Here is a 23565-nt window from a genome sequence, read left to right as displayed (position 1 = left end):
ACCAAAGCCAGAGCAGAACAAAGACTGCTGTTGGAACCTGTTCTCCGAGGCGGTGCCATCGTCCACCTGTGAGACAAGGCAGGTACTTATTAATCCTTTTTAAAATGCCTGCTTCCAGCTGTGGAAAGAGGCGCTAGATGAAATTAGAGGGCTTCACACACTCAGTATAGACACATAACTCTACAGGACAGGCCAGCCCATCAGCCGTCGGTCATCGCTCTTAGTGTCAAAACACTAACCTGCAGGTGTGTGTGTGTGTGTGTGTGTGATGCATTGAAGTGCCAACGACTGCGACAATGGCAGAGTGACGTGGCGGCCTGTTCACGCCCCTCCTCAGATCCGCCGTGGCAGCTCTGACTGGGTGACAGGAAGAGACTTGGAGAGGTTGCTGAGGTCAGGAAAACACGGGGTGTGCCGGCGGGAACAGATTGTCCCTGCCGCTGTCAGGTCTTCAATCAGGTCCTCTGATTGAAACACAACGGGTGGACGCCCAGGGAAGTGATGACGAATTTATTTATTTATTAAATACAAGTGACTGTTAATTACTGCTGTCCCCCTAACTAGTAGGCTGAGTGAGGGCGTGAAGAAGACAGGGTGTTACATGGAGTTAAAGTATATGAATCAATTTAAAAATAAAAAAAAAATTTAATTAAAAACACAAATTAATTATAATAAATGCTAATGAAATAAAATAAGAATAAAAATAAAATAATAAAACAAGATTTAATTTGTGGGATTGTAGGAAGAGAAACTAATTACTAATAAATAAATAAATAAACTAAAATTAATTAACAATTAAAATTGTGGGACAGGAGGAAGAAATAAACTAATTCTAACTAATGATCAAAAAGAGCAATATTAATAGTAATGAAAGAATTGATATTTAAAAAGATCAATTTAAATGGGTGATGGAAATAGATAAAAAAATAATCAATAATAATGACAATATAATGTAAATAAACACAAATATAAAAAACAATAAATAAATAAATAGCAGAATAAATAGTGAAATTTATTATTGTTGACAACAAATAGATAAATATTTATAAACAGATGAAATTTGTGAGGCAGTGGAGAGACATAAATAACAATAAATAAAGCATAAAAATAACACAAATATTGATAATAAAATGAATACAAAAAAATGTTTGAAAAAATATAAAAAACAAAACAATAACAATCCCAACAAAGTGTTCTTTTAATTTAAAAAAAAGATTTAAATGCAAAATTTTAACCACTTAGTTTGATCTCGGGTGCTGAAAAAAGAGAAAGTTTAAAATCCTTTAAAATCAGACCCCACTTGTACGTGCTGTGATGACGTTAAAGAGTCTGATGGAGGCTCCTCGCTGAGTGTGAACCCATTCCTCTGAATAAACATCATCACTTCTGTCAACATCACCGTCGCCACCTTCATCATTTGTCTGATACTTAATTACTGCTGAGATCAGAACTTCATAAACAATCTGGCAGATTTTTGCACACATCTAAGTCTGAGTACTCGTGCTGATGTGACTGGTTTCTGCTGCTATTATTATTTTTTTAAAAACACTGCATTACTCGTTCTGCTATCAGCACATCATAGTCACGAGTACTTGAGCTACAATAAACCTGCAACCACAGTAAAATCTACTGCTGCTACCTTTGGAAAACTACTACAATGGGTCAAAGTGATCAGTCTAATAGTATTGCTGTTCAGTGAAGGTGTTCCTCTGTTCCTCCCGTCTGGCAGCTCAATCTTCAACATCCTTTTTCAGATATATCCACTATCCCTGCTCTGCACATGCCCATATCATCTCAGCCTTTGCCTCTCTAACTTTGTCTCCAAACTTCTCAACCTGAGCTGTCCTCTTATGTACTCATTTCTAATCACGTACATTCTGGTCACTACCAATGAAAATCTGAGCTCGGTTTTCCATGTTTTCACCAGCACCGCTCCGAAATCTCCAAACCATGCACCGTAGAAGGTCTCTATCATCTTGTAAACCTTCACTTTGACCCTGTCACAAATCATCTCCACCCACTCCACCCTGCATGTGCTCTCTTCTTCTCCCCTCTTGTGCACTGTCTGTTGCTTAGAGTGACCCCAGGTATTTAAAATCATCTACCTTCACTCTCACACCTGTCTGCCTCTCATTCACACACATGTAAGCTGTCTTAGCTGTACTGACTTTCTCTCCACCTCTCCAGGCTCTCTTCCACCTGCTCCCTACTCTCACTATAGATCGTGTCATCTGCAAACAAACTGACCGCACAGTCAGCTTGTCCATCACCACCGCAAACAAGAAGGGATTCAGAGCTGATTCGTAACCCATCTGTCAGTCCTTCTGCACACCTCTCCACTGTCTTGCTGTTCTAATACATGTCCTGCACCACCGTCACATACTTCTCTGCCACCCCCATGGTTTTATCATTCATACATTACTTGCAAAAATTACTCCTTTCACCTTCCCAGCACACAATCTTCACTCATGAGTACATTTCCGTCTCTATCCTTAATCATCCTAACCTGTTGCAGATCTTTTTCAGCTTGATCTCTCTGTCTAATCAGTGACTACAAGTTCTTTTCTCCTTCCTTTGATTTCAGCTTCCCATACAGCTCACTATAGGCCATTTCCTTTCCTTTTGCCAGCTTTCTCTTTGCTGTACGCCTAGCCTCCCAGTACTCGTATCTACTTTCTTCATCCACTATGTCCTGGATCTGCCCCAAGGTCTTCTCCCAGTTGGGTACACCCAAAACACCTCATCTAGAAGACATCCTAAGCAGCTGCCTCCTTTCAATGTGGAACTCCTTCCAAATGACTGAGTTCCTCATTCTACCACTTGTGCTGCTTGTATGTTCTTATTATCTCAGTTTCTACCCACTGCTCAACCAGTAAATGGGCAGCTATGGTTTCAAGCTCTGCTCTCTGTCTCTAAGTCTGTAGGGGTGGAGTGCGTTTACAATCCTTAGGGTGGAGATTTGGATCGTTTTCCTCAATGGAAAACTTCATGAAGTTTGATAAAGGAGAATTCCTCATAAGGACTTAGGAAAAGAGAATCCGGCTTCATTCACTCTAGCCACTCTACTAACATTAACCAGGGTTTTGTTTTATTCTATTTGCAGCCTGGTCACGGATCTCAAGTCTACCATCTGTAACAACCAAACAATTCTTGTGTGACCTCTGACCTCTGTGTGCATGCACGTTTCCAGACAGAGGTGCAGGCGGTAAAGAAGAAAACACCTACACGCACGCACACACACACACACACACACACACACACACACACACACACACACACACACACACACACACACACACACACACACACACACACAGTCTGTGTCTCCAGTGGTCTGAGGTTGTCAGGGTGGATCCATCAGACCAACAGGAGGGAGGCGGTGACCTCCAATAACGCTCCTCACTTCATCCCTCTCCCAGCTCCTTGTTTTATTCCTCCTCCTTTGCTTTTTAGCTTTCCCCCCAAATCCTTTCCTCTTTCCTCCTGTCCATATTCTTTTCCTCCTTTCCACCCTCATTCTATTTCCCAACCTCATCTGTTCCTCTTCAGTCATATCTGCTGCGTCTGCTTTTTCTTCCTTTTTCTTCCTTTCCTGCTTTTTTCTTCTCTGATTCACCCATTTTTTTTACTCTTTTCCCTCCTGCTTTTCATTTTTTCTTCATATTCCTGTTTTCTTCCTTTTATGATGCCTATTTTATTTTTCCCTCCTATGTTTTCCTCTTCCACCTCTTACCATAATTTTCTTCACCCTCCTTTCCTCCTATTTTCCTCCTCCTCTACCCCTTTTGTGCTTTACTCATTTTCTTCATCCTCTTCCTTCCTCTTCTTCTCCATTTCTTACTACTTTTCTCATCCTTTTTCTTCGTCCTTCCCAACTTTTCCACTTCCCTCCTCTTTACCCTGTTTATTCTGTTTTTCCCCATTTTCTAATTTTCTTCATCCTCTTCCTTCCTCTTCTTCTCAATTTCTTACTACTTTTCTCATCTTTCTTCTTTATCCTTTGCAATTTTCCTCCTCTTCTTTCCCTTTTCTTTATTCTCCTTTCCTCCTCTTTCCAGCTTATCTTGTGTTTTTCTAATTTTCTTCATCCTCTTCCTCCCTCCTCTCTGTTTCCTCCTTGTCTTTCTACTTTTCCTCTCCTTCCAGTGTTCCCAATTTTTATTTAACCTTCTTTCCTACTTTTTCCTCTTTTCCTCATTTTCTTCCTTCTCCACCCTTCTCCCTCCTCTTTTCTGTTTCTTTCTCATTACTCCCTTATCCTCTTCTTCACTCACCTCCTTTCTTTTTTCATATCTTGGATTTGCTGTTTCTGCTTCTCAGTTAACTTTTCTTTGACTTTCTTCCTTTTGGTTTTAAAACTTTCATTCCCTATGAAAACACTTTCATGGTCTGTTAATATCTCTTTTTTTCACAGTTTTTAATTTCTTCCCTTCAACTTTGTTTTATATCTTTTTCCTCTTTTGTTTCATTCTCTTGGTTTCCTGTCTTACTACTTCATCTTATTATTATCCCAAAACTCATTTATCGCTCCACCTTTTCTTTCTTCATCATCTCTCTTCTCCCCTTGTCCCTTTTTTCTCTTCATCTCCACCTTTCTCTCTTTCAGCCTCTTCTCCTCTGTCCTTGTTTCACCTCTTTATCCTCCAGCCTTTCATTTCTTGTATTGATGCTCGTCTTTTTCCTTGAATCCTTTTCTTCTTCTTTATCGACTATCTGGGTCAAGGTTGTGTAGCTGCTCTCTAGTCTGGACATCTCATGAGCGCACGCACACCCACACCCACACACACACACACACACACACACACACACACACAGACACTGCTGTGATCGCCCCTTGAGATGTCAGAGCTTTTAGGTCAGCCTGATCTGTGAGCTTCAGCAGCTTCCTGGAAAACCAAAAAGCAGCAGGATGCTAAAGAATCTTCTGAATTATTCATCATCATCATATCAAAGTCAAGACAACAAACAGCAACAACAAGAGCAGCTGTCAAGAACGGAGCAGCGCATTCACCTGTTGGTGCCATGAAGGATTTATGGTTCCACATTTTTCATATTTGAGTTTAAACTCTCTCATTTAGTGCAGGTTGATTTGAGCATAAAAGTCAGCACATTTTAGAGATGGTCACCAACTCCGGCCATAAAATATAATTTCTGCTAAAACAATTAGAAGTGGACTTCAGTTTTAAGCTTTAAGGTGATTCCCCACCAGCTTACTCAGCTCTGGGCAGTCTTCTCCAAATCCCTCCAGGAGTGTCTCCAGTGTCCCTACATCACATGTCCCTGGACCTTATCCTCTTCCTCTTTGGATATCAGGTCAAAGCCTCCAATCCAGCTGTGTGGCTGTTTCCCTCCATCATTGAACATCTTCAAGTTTAACTGGAGCCGGATAGTTACTGTGCTATCGGATGCACTAATTCAAGAGCCTTAAAGGCCAAATCACACCTATCCTGCTATCAGTGGCGGCTCATCTAAACTGTAGGAATGGTTTACCTGACATCGGAAAAATACTTGGCCATCTCTACTGTTATGACATGTCATTAATGTGACAAATTAATACTACTGGAACTTTTCTGGCCCTATGCTGTAAAAGTCCAAATCAACAAAATATAAGATTTACCCGTCTGTATCAAAAATACATCCAGCAGAGTTAGGTGAGTGATCCTCTACAAGATACACATTGATGTCACTGAACTGGAGCTCTGGGAGAAAACACTTTTGTCCTGCAGTACTACCGACTGTTCACTACTGACCATCACGATGAAGTAATGTTTTGCCAAGTCAGCAAATTAGTCATGTGACTGTAAACTATGAACTATGAAAGCTTGTCTGCAGTCTTCACTTATAATCTTTTGCACAGGCAGCTTTCACAGTGTTGTCTTTGTCCTTCTCCATGTTTCAGCTACATGGAGGAGCTTTCACACCGGTGTTAAACATCCTCAGCTTCAGAATTCGAAGCACTTTGAGTTTGTTGTTTCTTTCCATCACATCTGCATCCATTCTACTCATGTGTGTCCCCCATGCTCCCTGTAGATAGGTAAATGGGTGGACCTCTTCTAGGGAACCTCCGCATGTGTGCTTCATCCTCATGATCTTGGTCTTACTCTCGCTGATGTTGAGACTTAATAGTCTTAAATTACTAAGAAACTTCTTTGAAACTCGTGTGTAAACATTTTTTCAGAGCACCACAGGGTGGGTGTGTTGTTGAGGGAGAAAAACTGGTAAAACAATCAAACAAAATTGGTAGGAGAGCCAACCCAAAGTTGGATTTATGTAAGACAACTAACCTAGAAACTGTAATGAGATGCAAGAAAAGAAATAGGAGGAAGTGGACAGGTAAAACCAATGAACTCAAAGGACTTTCTTGTATGCAACTTTTAACCTAATGTTTACAGACCTGGGGTTCAGCACCTTGCCCGAGGATGCTTCAACATGCAGGTTGGAGGAACCTACCCCTTGATCTGAAGCCATTGTTTAAATGACCTGGATAAAAGGTAGAAATCTTATGAATGTCTGGACTACCATGGGAAAAAAATCAACGGAGTCCTTTTCTGATGTCTTCTATTTGCGCTGTGCCTTCATGTGTTCATTAAATACATCCTGAGAATTGAGTCCGCTCTAAAACTGAGAGTTTCAGAGTGAGCGAGAACTTTGTCCGATAAAGAAAGTCTGTGTTTCTTCTGAGGGGAGCAGAAGGTTTGGTTTTATAATCCAACAACCTCCCTACACTCCTTGCTCGCTGGGGTCGCCAAAATAAACGCGCTGATCCAACCCGATTTGTCACACTGATGTGAAAGAAGATGATGAGAGTCATGTCACACATAAACTGGGTGGTGTGTGAGCGTTTGAGGCGGGGTTGAAAGTCAAAGCAGGGAAAACGCAGACACGAGGTCCTTTGTCTTTCTTTCTGGTCTCCTTTTACATTACCGCATGGATAGATAACATAAATAACATGAAGGATGTGCAGCTGCATTCAAATATCTATTTTCTAAAACCGATCTACCGTCTCAGCTCTCTCACTCTCAGCAGTAATCGTCACGCTTCACTTCACCTTGTTACAGACTTTGTCATGTAGGATTAGTGACTCCACATTCACTCTGAAAGCAAACGATGTCCTGCCTTTAATTTAGACTATTGTTTGAAAATGACTCATTTATATTGAATTATCTGTGCTTTTTTTTCACATACAGAAAAGTCTTGATGGGCATATTTGCTTCAGTCAATAATTTCGACTTTGATTTTAGTAGGTAAAGAATATTTCTGCACTAAGAGCTCCAAAGAATGGGAATGTTTACCTTCAAAGCCTACATTTAGTAATGCTGTTCTTAGACTTGGATGTATAGTGTAGCTTTCCACGGGTTGTTGGTCATGTAAGTCATGAAACAGAGTTCCTGTAACAGTGCGCTGTATGTACCACAGAAATCTGACAAAAACTCAGATCTCGGTTTTGTAGCACATTAAGGAGAAGTTTTTATTCTGTATAAGTACTCTAAAAAAAGCTGTAGGCCATTGATATTGACATTATAACTATATAAAAATATAACAATTTAGAGCCTTTTTAATTTGGTGTATTGTTAGGTTTATGTACAGCACACTCAAAATACACAAGGTAGCACAAACTCAATTTCTTGAGGCACATTTTTTTACAGTGTTTTTGTTGTTGTTGTTGTTGTTTTTTTTACAGTGTTTTACAAGTTTTTTCTGTAAAAAAAAAAAGAAAGTATATCAATGATTTAATAGCTTGTAGAAACACCTCCACTGAAGTCTTTTATACAGTATATAGCGCCTAATCACAATAACAATCGCTTCAAGATGGATTATATTGTAAGGTACAAACCCTACAATAATACAGAGAAAACACCAACAATCAAGTGACCCAATATGAGCAAGCACTCAGTGACAGTGGGAATGAAAAACTCAACAGGAAGATACCTAAGGCAGAACCAGGCTCAGAGAGGGTTAGCCATCATCTGTGACTGGTTGAGAGTGAAACACCATTAACAGCAGTAACTTAAACTAGTAATTTTCTGTATGAATTTTTCAGTCGCTCATATTGTTGTGGAGGAATTTTTGTCTTTGCAGCACTGATTCAGTTCATTGAGGTTCATGCACAGCTCTCTTAAGGTCCCACCTCAGCATTTCAATCAGGTTGACGTCTGGACTTTGCAACTCTTTGATTCTTTTCTTTTTCAGTCATTGTGTTGCAGATTTGCTGCTGTGCCTGGGATATCAGACAGATGGCCTTACATTAGATCTGACATGCTGTGTGTCGTTTTGTGCATTATGACCATACGTCTCCACTTTGGTCTTATCTGTCCAAAGGATAATGTTTTCTGAAGTCCTCTGGTTTGTTCAGATGCAGCTTTTCAAACCTAAGCTGTGCTGCCGTGTTTGTTTGTTTGTTTGTTTTGTTTTTTGTAGAGAGTAGAGGCTTTCTCCTGTCAGTTTTTCTGAGCATGCTCCACATCTCCAGGTCTGAATGCTCCAAACCAGCATAGTACAAATATTTCTTCTTTTATACAGGTTCTCACATTTGCTGATTATTCATTTTAATTCCTTAGGAAACATTAAAGGTGTAATTGGTTTTTCACTAAACTGCAGTTAAGTTTATAAAACACATCTAAAATAAACTTAAAGGGCCCTCCACTTTTAGCCCTAATGACTGAAGAACTTTAAAGCAAGGTATTAATTCTGAATATCTATCCTTAAAGGCACTTTTTGTAATTACCCTCTGTGGGACTTAACTCTATTTTTCACCATTAGGGGGCAGTGTTTTTCAAACAGGTTTGATGTTTTCACATGTGCACTGCTGTTGAAATTTAGATATTTCTTTTTATCTTTTGGTCCCTATTGTCATTCTTTGTCACCAACATTGCTCCACATATAACCCTACTGTGGGAAGACGAGCCTTTTGGACCCGTGCTTCATGCTTAAATCACCTTAATGAGGCAAATTTTGCACTTACATAAGCATCAGGTGAAAATCACCTGGGGGCTTATTGAGTTCAGTGTTGTCTCTAACTTAAAATTTTGCAACTCCAAATTGCTGTTATAATGTGTGTGATTAATGATGAATTTGGTGGGTCCTAGGGCCAGCCGTCAGTCAAATATCGGACCCTACAGGACCTCTGTGGAGATTTGACCCAAGCATCACGCTGAGGTCGAAACCTGCACGCCGACCGCTGACACTCACAGTAAAGGTCAGGACAGTGGAGCACAGGGCTCTGGAGGGTTGGTGACCTTTCAGCTCGCTACATGTGGACTCTAAGTGAACCAGGTTTTTAGGAAACAGACTGAGCAGTGGCCCGACTGTCCTGCTGTGAGAAAATTAGCCCTGTGGTCCATCTGCTGGTTCATTAGACGGCTGATGGTTTGACCTCTACAGGAAGAACTCTGTTCTTCTGAGGAAAGGGTTGCTATTGATCACCGTACCTTAAGAGGAAACATTTATATTCTGATTGGAGCAATCACTTCCTGGCTACCTCCTTTTCCTGCTTTTTATTAATAAAAGGCTTTGTGATTGCTGCTATTATTTTGAAGGTCTTGTAACAGTCCGTCTGACCATTTATCCAAAGTTGGTTCGCAGTGCCAGCAGACTAAGCAGGTATTCAAGCAACATTTTCTATCTCCTCCTGGGGGATCCTGAGGCATTCCCAGGTCTGATGAGATATGTTGTCACGGTCCTGGGTCGGTGACCCAGTGTTTTGATTTTTGTATTGTTATTATTATTATTATTATTATTGTTATTCTTGTTCCCCAGTCAGTCGTGTCTTATGTCACTCCTGTCTCCGTGTTCCCTCTGTTTAGTGTCGTCCATGTCTCTGTGTCATTCTTCCTGTTTCACTTTGACAGTCCCTTGTCTTATGTCAGTGTGTCTAATTTTGCTTTGTGTGTGTGTTTCTCCTTCCATGCACCCTGAGATCTCTGTCCCTAGTTTCCTGGTTTCTCAGTGTTTTGTTTTCAGTTTTTAGCTTTTGGTTTGGTTTTGCAAGTATTTTTTTGTGTAAGTTTTGTCACTGCAATAAAGCAGCCTCCTTGAGTTCATTCCTCCGTCTGAGTGTTCTGTGTTTTGGGTCCTACATCCTGCCTGCGACAGCCGTTTCATGACATATATAATCTCTTCAGTGGGTTCTCATAACCAGATGCCCAAAGCACTTCAACTGGCTCCTTTGGACATAAAGGATTTGTGGTTTTACCCTCTGAGCACCTACGGAGGAAACTAATTTCTGTATTTGCAACTTTAGTCTTTTCTTCATTACCCAAATGTTATTAGAATGTAAGTGAACTGGCAAATGAAAAACCTTTAAGCTCAACTCTCTCTTTAGCACCATACACCGGTTAGATGTTCCCATTACTGCTGGTGCCACACCACTTCATGTCACCTAAGAATAACATCCTGAGAACCACCGCCGCAAATTTGGAGGTGCGGACTATCATCCTGGACAATTTCAGGCTGCAAATCGCTTCAGTGTTTGTTCAAGATCAATGAAGAGCCCAAATCCGTTTTGATAAGATCTCCAACACCACCGGCTGAAATGCAGCCCCAAACCATAACAGAGCCTCCAGCCTGTTTCACAGATGGCTGTGAACACTCACTGTACCTCTGTTCTGACCTCCACTGTACATACAATGATTTGAACCACAGATTTAAAGTTTGGATTAATTACTCCATCAGACCTGTTGTCACTGATTTTCAGTCCAGTTCTTGCATAATTTTCATACCTCAGCTTTTTCTTCAGCTGTTTCCCTTTCTTATGAGTGGCTTCTTGACAGCCACCCTTCCACCGAGACCATTTCTGATGAGGCTTCAGTGAAAAGTAGATGGATCAGCTGAATTTTCAGAGTCATCTCTCAGGTCCTGTGACAGGTCTTTGCTGGATTTGTTCCCGTTTCTTAAGGACATGACTTTCAGATACTGTTTGTTTGCTGTAGATAGTTGATGATGATGTGTTTTTGCCAGTCTGCCAGTAAACAAGTTCCTAAAGAAACTGTTTCTTTGCTAAGTAGTCTGTTATGTGTAGACACAACACTTGTTTATTCCTTTGAGTTTGGAGCAGCATTCTGTGCTTGAGTGATTCATAGGTCAGTGTGAAGTGGCTTACAAACGAAAATACATTCCTCTGAAAATGGACAGGTACAAGGACTGGAAAAGTAGCCAATGTCCAAAGAGCATCTTTCAAAGACCTTCATAAAGCCTGCAGAACTATTTTTCAAGACTTCTTTAAAAATTAGCATAAAGTCTGGCTCTTAGGAAAAAAATATAAAGAAATGAGAAGCAGCCAAAGCTAAGAACCTCTTTACAAATGAAGCCCCAGATATGGGTTACACTGATGAGAGGTGGTCTCCTCCCTAAAAGCCTCTCTGACGGTGAACACTGGCCATTAGCCCTCTGTTTGAAGCTTCATGACATCTCACGCTTCGCTTTGCTTGGCTGTCCAGACATGTATGTGTCACTCAGGGACGCTCGGATACGGTAGCGTTAAATTATCAGGAATCAGACGGCTATTTTAGTCGAGCTACAGCTTGACTAAAATAGCTGTAAAGATTTTAATGGATTATTATGTCTAGAACATCTTCATTTTGTGATTGTACCACATACAGTTGGTCCTGATTAGCCATCATTCTCTCACAGGCATTTTTATTTTAACTCGATGCAGGAGTGTGTGTGTGTGTGTGTGTGCATGTGTGTGTTGGGGTAGAGCTAATACGCTCTGACAGCCCAACGGGTGGAGACAGGGCATGCAGAGAGAGAGAGATCGGTGTTTCCTGCTGCAGCTCTGAATATGGACAGCAGCAGGACCAATAATAGCAGGAGGACAAAAATCAATCTGCCAGCGATCAATCGCAGCATCAGGGAAAACATCGGTAGAAACAATTCTATGATTGAAAAGTTCTGGGATTTTTTTTTCTGTTTGTTTTGTAGATTTTTCACTTAAATGTACGCCTGCCTGTTTTGTGAGCAAATGCATAATACAAAGCAGTTTGATGTAAAGTTTTTGAGCGTGGTTTGAAAGCAGGTCAACGGCTCTGCAGACAGGAACAGCACAGTGTCCTCTGAGCAGGCCTGAGTGGTTATAGACGCTCCTTAAATATTTCATCTGTCTTCTGTGCAGCAGGAACGACTCACAGACCGGAGAAGATAAAATACTGGACACGTCAGTATGAACACTGTCTTCATCGTTACCTTAAGCAACCTTTGGCTACCCAAGTCTGTTGCATAAGACAGTTCAGGGTGTTTTTTCCTTTGGAGCACTCCAGAGGGGTTTAACCCTTGATTTTGCACAGGCTTTCTGCCTGAATTACATTATAATGCCAAAAGTACTTACTCATCTGCCTTCAAACACACCCATAAACTTGAGTGAAATACTATTCTTAATCCACAGTTTAATATGTTGTCAACCCACCCTTTGCAACCATAACAGCTTCAATTCTTCCTAGAAGGCTTTCCACAAGGTTTAGGAGTGTTTCTGGGAATTTTTGACCATTCATCCAGAATCACATTTGTGAGGTAAGGCACCGATGTTGAAGTAGAAATCCTGCAGTCCTTGCAGTCTCTAATTCATCCCAAAGGTGCTCTGTTGGGTTGAGGTTAGGACTCCGTGCAGGCCAGTCAAGTTCTTCCACAGCAAACTCATTGATCCATGTCTTTATAGACCTTGCTTTATGAGCATGAGTTTTTCCAAAAAATCTATCTCTATATATCATATGTCTATATATCAAAATATCACCCTCCACCAAAATTTACAGTCAGACAGGTACTGTTCTCATGGCAACCGCCAAACACAGACTCATCCATCAGATTGCGATGGACCTTTTGCACAGACTATCACGGCTCCACAATGAAATTCATTAAGTAGCAACTTTAGGTGGGCTAAAGCGGTGTAATAGGATGCCCTGTACAAGATTTGAAACATGGCGTGAGGAAAGGCTGATGTGGGCCGGCACAGAGATTTGCAGAACTGCTATGACTAACGGTATGTTTCAGTTTTTTACCCATCACATCAAAACACCAACATCAACGATGCCCTTATACATTGTATATAAAAGATAGCAACTGGACGTCATACAAGGATTATTTTCTCTCTTTGTCTAAAAATGTGTTCATAGGTAAAGACTGTTTTATTGAAGCGTTTTTAACTTTCAAAGCACAAATTTTATTTAGTACTTCATGTGTGCACTTTATCTCTCCCAGATTAAAAGTTGCCATATTCTGTCAAAACCTATGGATGGCAGAGGATATAGCACTGTACTAGTTCTGCTCTAGAATTCCAAACACAAACTGTTGTCTGAAAATGAAGAATTAATGAAAAAAATAGACAAATAGGTTTCCATAACACTTTACAGTGCTGCTTATCGACAGTCCAGCATATCCTCAACAACTCACCTTAGTATGGCTGAAATTCAAAGTGAGCTTCTATGACTCATTTGCTCGTATCAGACTGCTTTCACAAAGTTCTACAGCCTCCTCCAGAGTAAATAAAGGCAGACGCTTCACGGCATTGACAGCTGAGGTAAACAGCCAGAGTTGACTCAGAGATTAAAACATAAATTGCTGCAAAATATTTAATTGACCGTATTCATATCTTATTTCTTTACTTATTGCTAAGTGTTGATATTCACATGTTTTAAAATATAGTGCATACAAAATATATTTTTACATAAACAGTAGTAGACTGAATGCAGTCTACAATCTGTGGTGACAATTTTGCACACTGAAACTTTGAGAATTTACATAAAGTGTAACAAAAAAAAGTATAAATACAGTTGTGTTGAAATTAATCCAGTCATTATCACCTGTAATAATAAAAGACATTCCTGTCAGTTTTGGTGCTAAATCAAAGCCTCAGCAGCAGGTATCATTGTTGGAGACAACAAAGGAAACAGTGACGCTTTTATCATTTTCTTTTGGATGTTTTTCATGTGGTTTCTTCTAGTGTTTGCACTGTGGTGAATTATCTCAGTGGAAAAAGAACAACAACAGCAGCAGTAGTAGTAGCATATTTGCTCTTGGCGGCTGTTCTGTAATCTTTGAGCTCTCCCCGCTGCCTCGCTGGGTGGCCTGTGGCAACGGGCTGCGTGAGGCATCGGTCTGAGGAGGTTCAAGTGGGACACAAAACATCTTGCTTGGATGATTGATCACGTCACAAGCAGGCAAAGTTAACCGTCAGCAGGCTGCAGGAGAAGGAAAACTCTCATGAATTAAAGATGTAAAGTCGGCAGCAGACAGCGTTCTGCACTTGGAGAGGAAGCCTTATGAGGAAGCCTCCTTTTAGCTACCTTCTTTTTGTCACGTCTTTATTTTTTGGTTAGTTAGTTTGTTTTAACTTCACAGTCAGGCTTTTGTTTGCATTTTTTTGAATGAAGTAATCCTAATGATGAAAAACAGCTCAAAGCACGAGTAAAACAAACATAAAGTTGTCAGACCTCTTTTTGCTCCCAGTCCACAGTACTAAGGGAGGCTCGATTCATAACATGGTACATCCCAGAGTTTCTGGTTGCACTGCAAATTATCCGACGTGGTGTTTGAGATGTGGGTGCAGAGCTGTATTAAGACAAATATTCAGTATTTTATGTCTGTACGTCTTTGCTGTTGGTCACTTTACACTCCCTGGTATCATTGTGTGTTTGTTTGCTTTCTTTTGGGCAGGAGTTCACAAGTCTGTTGGTGTAAAAAGCGCGAGTAAAGACGTGCAGCTAAAAGCCTCCTCAACCTCTTGTTGGTGTCGTGTTTCACTTCAGCATTTAAAGTCTGAGAGGTTTCTAATGCAACTGTAAGGAGTGTGTCTAAGTTTCACACATGCCACTTTTTGCCCTTCTGGTGCTTTTTTTGTTGCCACTGGTTTAGGTATTACTGGAGAGATAAATATAGTATGTTGATCAAGAATTAACAGCTAAATCAACAAGGCCAATATAGACTCCTGTTTAGTATCAGCATGTGTAACATTATGTAACAAAATTTTATTGTAGCCTCAGTTTCCAGTTCTTAGTTGGCAGAAGTTGCACCTGGTGTGGTCTTCTGCTGCTGCCGAGGTGCTCTTCTGTATACCTTGGCTGTAAAAAGTAACCGATTTGAGTTACTGTTTCCTTTCTATCAGCACAAAGCAGTCTGTCAATTCTCCTCTGACCTCTGGCATCAAGAAGGCATTTTCTCTCAGAGAACTGCCGGATATTTAAACCATTCTCCCTTAGAAATCGTTGTGCATTTAAAAAATCCCGGTAGATTGGCAGCTTGTGAAATACTCACATCAGCCAGTCTGGCATCATAAACCATGCTGCGTTCAAAGTCACTTCAAAAATTCCACAGATAATTTTGACTATCTTGGATGTTTTGAGTCCTGACACATGGTGGCAGTGCTGCGCTGGGATATGTCAGCAGCTGATTATTATCTTAGTGATTGAACATGGACTCTTAATGGGCGTTATTTTGCTTTGTAAATCCTTAACTCTTCTTTACTTCTGACCAAACTTTCCTTTAATGATGTCATGCATCTGGAGTGGCTATTTGAACACTGTCTAGTAAAGATCTGAGGACATCAGGTGACATCAGAATTGGGGACTACACTGACACCTGGTGGGCAAACTCTGAAAAGACAGCAGTTAGCACAAACAATCAAACAGCTTAAACAACACGACAAAGGAGGCCCCGCTACAGTGTGATTGCACAAAATCCTTTATTTCAAGGATCCAAGAGCACATTTCGACACATGGCAGACTGCATTTTTTTGTTTTTTAAACACATGTTAGCGCACAACTACAACTTCCAGTGATTTAAAAAAAACAAACAAACAGCAAAATAAAGTCTGCGTGCATTAAAAAACAGCACAGGGAGAGTTTGGTTTAATTTAAACTCAAATTTTAAAAAAAGAAAGATGAAATCTGTGGACGAAGTGGGTTTTAAAAAGTGAAACGAGTGATTTTAAAGTCTCCAAATGCTGAGAGCAGAGCAGGTCTTTCCTCATCGTTATGGCACCATACTGCTTTGAGCTAACGTGTTTTCAAACATGACATATAGATAAAACACACTGAGACTCTTAGGGACAATATTCATACGACAAGGAATCATAAAATGCTTTTCTTAAAAACTACTTTCAGTGCAAGAGCTTTTCAGAGCTGTGATTACAAAGCAGTGCTTGAACAACACCATTATAAACACATCATATACACACACACACAATTAGTTTTTCAGTTTGTAAATAGCCTTGAGATTTCATAAAGTTTTTTTTTCTTCCATACAGCGTATCAGTGTGTGATCTGACTACTGATTTTAAATAATCTGTATTAAGAAAAATCTGATCATAATCTGATCGTAAGAAAAAGTCAGTAAGAAAAGGAAAAAACAAAAACAAAGAGGCAAATCTATAAATGCATTTCGATTGTCGTCGGCTAACTTAAGCCAAAAATTGCTTCTAAGCACCTTTCTGTGGCGAGTTCAAAGCTTCGTGGTTCTCACGAGACATTCAACAACAGAGCGCCTCATTTGGTTTCTAAGTCAGTGCTAAATGCTGTCCCGTCTGCCCTCCAGCTGCTCTTAATATCTCCGTTCATGTCATGTCACTGCTGAGCTAATATATGTCAAAACACAAAGCTAAAATAATGATGTTGTTCCCTGCCACATTATACGCACCAAGACAAAACCTGTCAGTGTGTCTTGAAACGGCTCTCTTAAGGTGCAACAATGCCTTTCAGCTAGTTAGTGAGCAGCCACAGGAAGTCCACAGCCTCAAGTGAAGACAAAACCAGTTCAACTGATGTCTAAACTAAGTTTTTATAATTTCACATAATTAAATATGTGGACTGATCTTGATTTAAAAAGCTGCACAAAGAGTGCTAAAACTGCATGGAGAATACAAACAGCAAAAGGCTATTTATGCCCAAAATGCTGACTTTAAGTAAATGTTCTGTAATTTTGTTAAATGATACGACGTAAAATGTTGAGTTTAATGGAATCTGCTCAAATGAAATTTATGCGATTAGTATACATTCAGTTTATACAAGCACACTCCTCAATGAAGTAAATAAAACTTTTATTTTCTGTATTTCAGTTGCATTCCATTAAAAATTAATGCTTTGTGTTTATGAGGTCAAAGAATCATTTTTTCCACAACTTTTCCACATTTTTATTTCATCCCAAACTTTCGGCGACGTGAGTCAACACGACAGAAAAGCTTTCCTTGTTGCCTCCTCCACGTTATGCTTGATTTAACATTTCTGGGGAAGCTTTTATTACGCTTACAGTAGCATAACGTGTTAACGTTGCGAGTGAGGAGGTTCACTCGCAGTGAGGGAGCGGAGAAAGGAGAAACTAACGAGGCGCTGATTAACAGCAGCAAAGACTCTCACACTGAGCTGAAAGGGAACTAGGGCAACTGAAACAGGTGAGTAACTCCAGGACATTTTTTTATGTTGATTGTATTTATCTATTAACATTTCACTAATTCAGTACATTTATATTTTTATTTTACAAATCTGGGAAAGCAATGTTTAAGTTACGTGTCCGTGAGTCCTGTAGGGTTCACTTGGGTTAATTTCATCATCAAATAGTGAGTGTTAGGGTCAACCCAAGAGTTTTTAGTGACTTCTTTACGTTATAATACAACAGCTACTCACGCGCAGACTTCAGAGAACTAAATCATAATCATAGCTTTATAGATTAAAGATCCTTGTCATGCCTCGCTGTGAGGTTTACAACTATTAAAGTGTATTAATTTTACCCTCGTATCAGAAGCATGAAATTGGCATGTCACAATTACATTTCTTACAACTGAATTGAGGTTTTTATTCTTACACTGTTACAGATAAAAATAAGTTTTTAGCTATGCTGTAATATTTGTATTGTGCATTGTTCATACTGAGTGCAGTAATGCAGTTTTAGGGTCTTCCAAACTCGAATTACAAACCAGAATGTTGCAGAGTGCCCTCTGGTGGACATACTATGCAAGCTTAACACTCATAGCATGGTTGAAGGGTGTTTTTTATTTAATTTTCATTTACAGGTTGTTTTAAATACCAATACCAGCTAATATCAGCCTGTGATTAATCGCTGAGGCACCAACCAAAAATCCTGATGGTCTCACAGACACTTTATATCGTGTGAGAGAAAAACTTTGGCTTTAGTTTTCATTTTACTTTTGCTTCACAATTTGAAGTCACACTTCAGAATTCACGTTTTGCACATTTTGCACATTTTGCAAAGAGGGATGAGAGGAACGATAAAAAAAAATGCTACTGTCTGTGAAGTTTCTGGATTTAAACTAGGGCTGTCACAATTTCCGATAACAATATTTTTGTGAGGCAAGCACATTTTGTTTTTTTATTACTGTGTGTTGTCAACATAAAACACATACAAAAAGAACAGTTACACGATCGTTCATGACACAATATTAAATATTTAAATATTGTGGTTATCAGCGGACAGCCCCAGTTTAACCCTCTGATCGTGCAGACATATTGATTGCCATCACTTTAATAACTTCTTCAGTTCCAGTTAATCTGACATGACATGAACGCAGTGGGCTGTAAGCTTTGACGTCCCTCTGACGGCAGCACGAATCATGTTTCTGGCCTGTTTTATTGAAGAGGAAGATTGTCCGTATAGTAGCATCAAAGAAAATCAGTAAACTACCTTTAGAACAGCTGGATCACAGTCTCAGTGAGCGAGACATTTTCAGACATTACACAACCGTCAGGGTCAACAGGGGCTTCACGTGAAGAAAGCCCAGCCAGGTGAGCTCTAATACTGCTAATTAATGTGCACCAGGGTTTAAAGTGTGGAAGTCAGTCAGTGCTAAACCAGCTACAAGTTCTCACTTTAGATATGAGAATAAAATATTTTCTCAATCACGCGGTAGCGATGTTGTTTCACCTTCCTCTTTTTAGTTATTCACACTTTGAGGGAAGTCTGACAGGCTGAAAGGCATTAACGGGAGATTTTCACACTGTCTCTGGTCAGGAAACGAACCAAAAAATGCTCTTTGATGTTTGATTTCAGCGCCGCTGATCGACAAATCAGACCGCCCAAGCCGGTGCATGACATTGGTGTAAACTTCAAAAAGGCAAAAATGCAGCATTAGGGTGAACCGATAAAAACCATCTGCTAGTCCTCTCTGATCTTAAAAGGAACCCAGATTATGAAATCGTGTAGAGCTTGTGATGTCATCTTGTGCCTTCATTTTATGAAAACTGCAAAAGTCCTTTCACTAATAGGCTGCCATGTTGCAGTGCACTCTGGGTAGAGACATCTAATGGTCCCTACAGCAAGACAGACACTTTTTCTGTTCGGCCCTTTCGCTAGACTACTCGAGCTGTACAACATGAAGATGACCACTGTAATAATCCTCTAAGTTTCTTATATCACATCCATGTGTCTAAACCCCTCTCCCCTTACTGACTCATGGCTGAGCCCGGCTCTGCTGGACGTTTCTTCCTGCTAAAAGGGAGTTTTTTCTTCCCACTGTCATCAAGTGCTTGCTCATAGAGGCTCCTCTGATTGTTGGGTTTTCTGTGTATTATTGTAGGGTCTCTACCTTACAATATAAAGCACCTTGAGGCAACTGCTGTTGTGATTTGGTGCCATTAAATTGAATCAACTTTATTTGGACCAAAGCACCGGAAATGATATCACAGTACTTCATCCTTTGTGTAATTTTGAGCTGAATGCATTGCACATGTAAACTAACGGCAGCTTTCGTAGGTCAAAATATACCTGAAGCATTTAGGATTTGCTTGATCAGCAGAGGACATTAAGGCCAATAAGCTGAAATAGTCGGGGTTCCTTTTAACCTTTCTCCACATATTTTAAAAGACAAAGAAAATCTCATTTAAAACAACATCAATAGGAAAGAAATGCTTATTTTCCAATATGTAGCACCAGGGAAAAAAACTACTAACCCCACAGTTGATCTACATCTAGGTGACAAAACGAACACTGATGTTTAAATAATCTGTTTGTTTCTCTGATCTGACGTCACAGCGTTTTCCATAAATGAATGGCTCAAAATGTTTGCATTCAAATATACTGCAGATTGTATATGATTAAAGTCTTCACTAGTGGTTTTTAATGTTTCAAATGACTCCTTGTGACCAGTTTTCTAAGCACACCACACCATGAGGTTTAAGCTAAAATGTTTCCTACTTTAAAGGCAGCTGTTGGTTTGAGTTTGCTGAGAAAATGCAGTTTAAGTCGAGCTGCAGACTCAAGGCTTTACAGGAGATTCGTTTTTTGTTTTTTTTGGTCAAAGCATCATCAAGGTTGTGTTGAATTAACTCTCAGAGGATTTAAAGACTTTAACCTTCACGTGACCCAACACCATGTCATAAAAATGTTTCCTGGATTCATCAGTCTATTTTTCTACAACGTTTCATAGTTTTGACAGGAATTATTCACTAGTGTGGCAAAGATAGTGGCAAGCATGATTTGTTCTATGTCCGAATTCGATGCTTTGATTTGATCTTATCTTCTAATCACTTCCCTGTTTTGAAAACCATTTTTCAGACATTTCAGTCATGTGAAATATTTTGAGTGTTTCTCCACAAAATCCACTGACTTCAAAGCAACTTTGTTGCAATAAGACAGAGTCTGCAATCAGTCTGCAACTGAATGGGGTCAAGTTGGCAATTACATGCAATCTGCAAATCATTGATAAAAAGTTCTTCAGGATTGTTACTGAATAAAATTATTTTAATTTTACTTACTCATTAGACCTTTTTCATTAATAAACATTTCATTCTATTTATGATTTTTTTTTGCTTTTTATTGTATTTTATCTGACCTCATTTTATATATCTTTATTTATTATTTCATCTGTTTTACTTTCATCATGTCCAAAGACCGTTTAAAATTTCTGTTTTACTTAATCTGCTGCCTTTTTAATTTATTTTTAAAATTGGCTAACATTGCAAGCTAATGTCCTATTACCAGCTCGTCATTCATCAATCAAGTACATTAAACTGCACTGAGCTGCATGAAAGATGCTATACAAATAAAGATTTGCTGACTGATTGCTGTTGCTTGATGCAGCATATGTGATATTTTATTTTTATTAATGCTCAGCGTGTAAGTTTTGGTCCTTCTCAACTACCATAGAGATCACTTCTCAAAGCTCATGCTCAAAGTGTTTGCCTGTATTTATTTTATTACTTGAATATTTGTATTTATTTCTATATTTTTCAAGATATTTGCATGAATATAAAGTGGTGATCAAAAAGGTTTTCATAGGAACAAGCAGGATAGATTCTATCACACTCAAGTTAATGGAAGTTAGGTTAATGGGTACAGTAAATTATTACAACTATAAATGTGTGTGTGTGATTAGCTGCTATGCTTCTAAAGCATCTTTAATTCGTGTAACTGAAGCTCGGACATGTTATAACAGAGTTTAATCAGGAAAAACAGCTCACTGGTTTGAGAGTTAAAGTCTTTTAAACTTGAAGATCATTTCAGACTGAACTTAAACCAACAGCTGGGTGTGCATACAGTTAAAAAAATGGCCAGCAGTACTTGAATAGTTCAGTTTTCACATTATGTGCCACTAAAACCGGCCTTTTTGTTGACGTTTGTTATTTTGAGCACCAAAGAGAGATAATAAAGATAAAAAAGTGCGGTAATTGAGTGTAATTGCGTCTTCCACTTATTTTCTGTTCGATTAACTGTTTACACACCGGTCACAAAGTGATGAGTTTTGGCTTGACAGCAAAAATCCAGTTGCGGTCAGCTGAGTCAGCAAACTGGAAAAGACCCTGACAGATCGTCGGGACCACATGTTTGAACCAGATGTGGACACTTTCAGAGAGAGCTTGTTTCTCTTCCTCTACCAGAGGAGATCTGATGTTTTCTGAGCAGCACAGGTGAGATGAAACAAATGCTATTAAAGAGAACCTGATCTGAAGTCTTTTTTGTTTGCATCCTTATAAAATCATGATTGTCACATGCAGACACAGTCTGTTTTTCTTCTTCTCTTTTCTGTTCTACCTTCTCAGAGGAAAAATCCAGATTTCTGGGAGTCCTGAAGGGTAGGAAGTCCATCTGGGCATGGGACTGGGATGTCGCCTGTGGCCACTGCGTTCCCATTGGACATCAGACACGTCCTGACGTACGCCGCGCTTGCGGTTCCAAGGAGGCAGCCATTCTCCAGCTGAGAAACAACACAACAGGGTCACACTGTAAGAAAAACACACTAATTTCTGAGAAAAAGGGCACAGTTTTAGAAAAAAATGTATCTCTCCCCAAACAACCAATAACAAAACTAAAAAAAGGAAAAATATCAATTCACTTTTCAAGGTTAAGTTGAAAAGAAATTTAAGTAAAAATCAACAATAGCAGATGTCTGTGTGAAAGTGCTGCAGTTTAGTGAATTACACAGCTAGCTACATATAGAAACCTCTGCTGGAAGGATGAGTCGTTCTAATGAAAATTAATTTGTTGTCTGCTTTACTCACATGAATGAAAAGAAGTGTTGTTGGTGTTCTACTCACTTTTCTTATGAGTTGTAGAAGGCTTTAACCTCATTCATTATTGTTTATGTTAATTATTTCTTTTCTTCAGTGGTCCTAACGTGCTGTAAAACGTGTAATCTGTTTACAGCAGAGCCGTGCCTCCTCCTGCCTCCCCCCTCCTCACTGCATTCGCAGCATTAGGTAATGATGACAGTCAAATTGTAGGTCAGTGCCGCTCATGCTTGACTGGTCAGCCTGCCAGTATTTTTCTTTCAGCGACAGCCACTGACCCTGAAGAATAACAGCAGAGGCTGAATGGGGAGGGGATGAATGGATGCCTGCTGGGGTCGTCCATCTCTGGGGCGTCCCGACCTTATTCTATTCATTATTGTACTCCTTCTCACTGCCGTCGCTTTGCTGCTCTGTGCTCCTGTTTCATCACATCTCTTTTGTCATGTCTCAGTTTGTTTTTTGGCTCCAAACACCAGCAAAAAGCTACTCTGACAACTACTGAGCAAATTTCAACAATGCAGTATGTCACAAAATCATTAGCACTGGAGCAACATGCTACGTGAGCCCTTTTTCTGTCACACAAGCTTCACGTTGGGCTTTTATTGCCAAGTTAACAATGCAGACTTGTTATAAACCTTCAAGCCTAAATCTGGCAGCGCCAACTGGCGAGGTCTCATTCCCTCATTATGTTTTACAATGGGAATTTCTCTAGACCTCCAACTTGTACTCCAATAGATCAGTGTTTTTAGGACCTTTCTCTGCTCTGCTCAGTCATTACTGGAAAAAGTTTTGGTTGGACTTTAAAGACAAGTTCCCATTTCTCCTGAACATTTTTGGGTCTCATTAGGCAATTTAAATGATGTTATGGGGAGTTGAGTTTAGAATTGGCTGCTGTGAGTCTAACAGGATCCAAACATCAGAATGCCTGCACTGTTTTAAATACCAACATCTCAAATAAAAACACCTCAAAATAATGGATTTTATTCAGGCTTTTATAACTACTAGCTGGGTATCTAACTCGTGAACAGTACAAACAGTTTTGAAACTCAGTTTAAGGCTTTTCTCTGCAACACGTGACAGTAAAGTGTCATGTTTCTACCTTCACTCGTGGAGTAGCATTCATTAT

General features: G+C 39.6%; 1 protein-coding gene across 4 annotated transcripts in view; it reads right to left on the bottom strand.

The window, feature by feature from the left end:
* Positions 1 to 23565, bottom strand: part of ahr1b (aryl hydrocarbon receptor 1b) — an 85444-nt gene that overhangs the window by 14474 nt on the left and 47405 nt on the right. For 2 of the 4 annotated variants that reach the window (XM_019351919.1, XM_025902942.1), the window contains exon 11: positions 15651 to 22126. In XM_019351919.1, the coding sequence (XP_019207464.1) occupies positions 21968 to 22126 (159 nt within the window). In that variant the 3' untranslated portion in view covers positions 15651 to 21967. Of the gene's footprint in view, positions 1 to 13815; positions 14169 to 15650; positions 22127 to 23565 lie in introns of those variants that run through there. The other 2 variants (XM_025902941.1, XM_019351920.2) reach the window with 2 other exon arrangements.

This window comes from Oreochromis niloticus, linkage group LG23 (assembly GCF_001858045.2).
Source record: "Oreochromis niloticus isolate F11D_XX linkage group LG23, O_niloticus_UMD_NMBU, whole genome shotgun sequence".
Lineage (NCBI taxonomy): Eukaryota > Metazoa > Chordata > Actinopteri > Cichliformes > Cichlidae > Oreochromis > Oreochromis niloticus.
The sequence above is the reverse complement of the archived record's forward strand: the minus strand, read 5'-3'. Positions and strand labels throughout refer to the sequence as shown.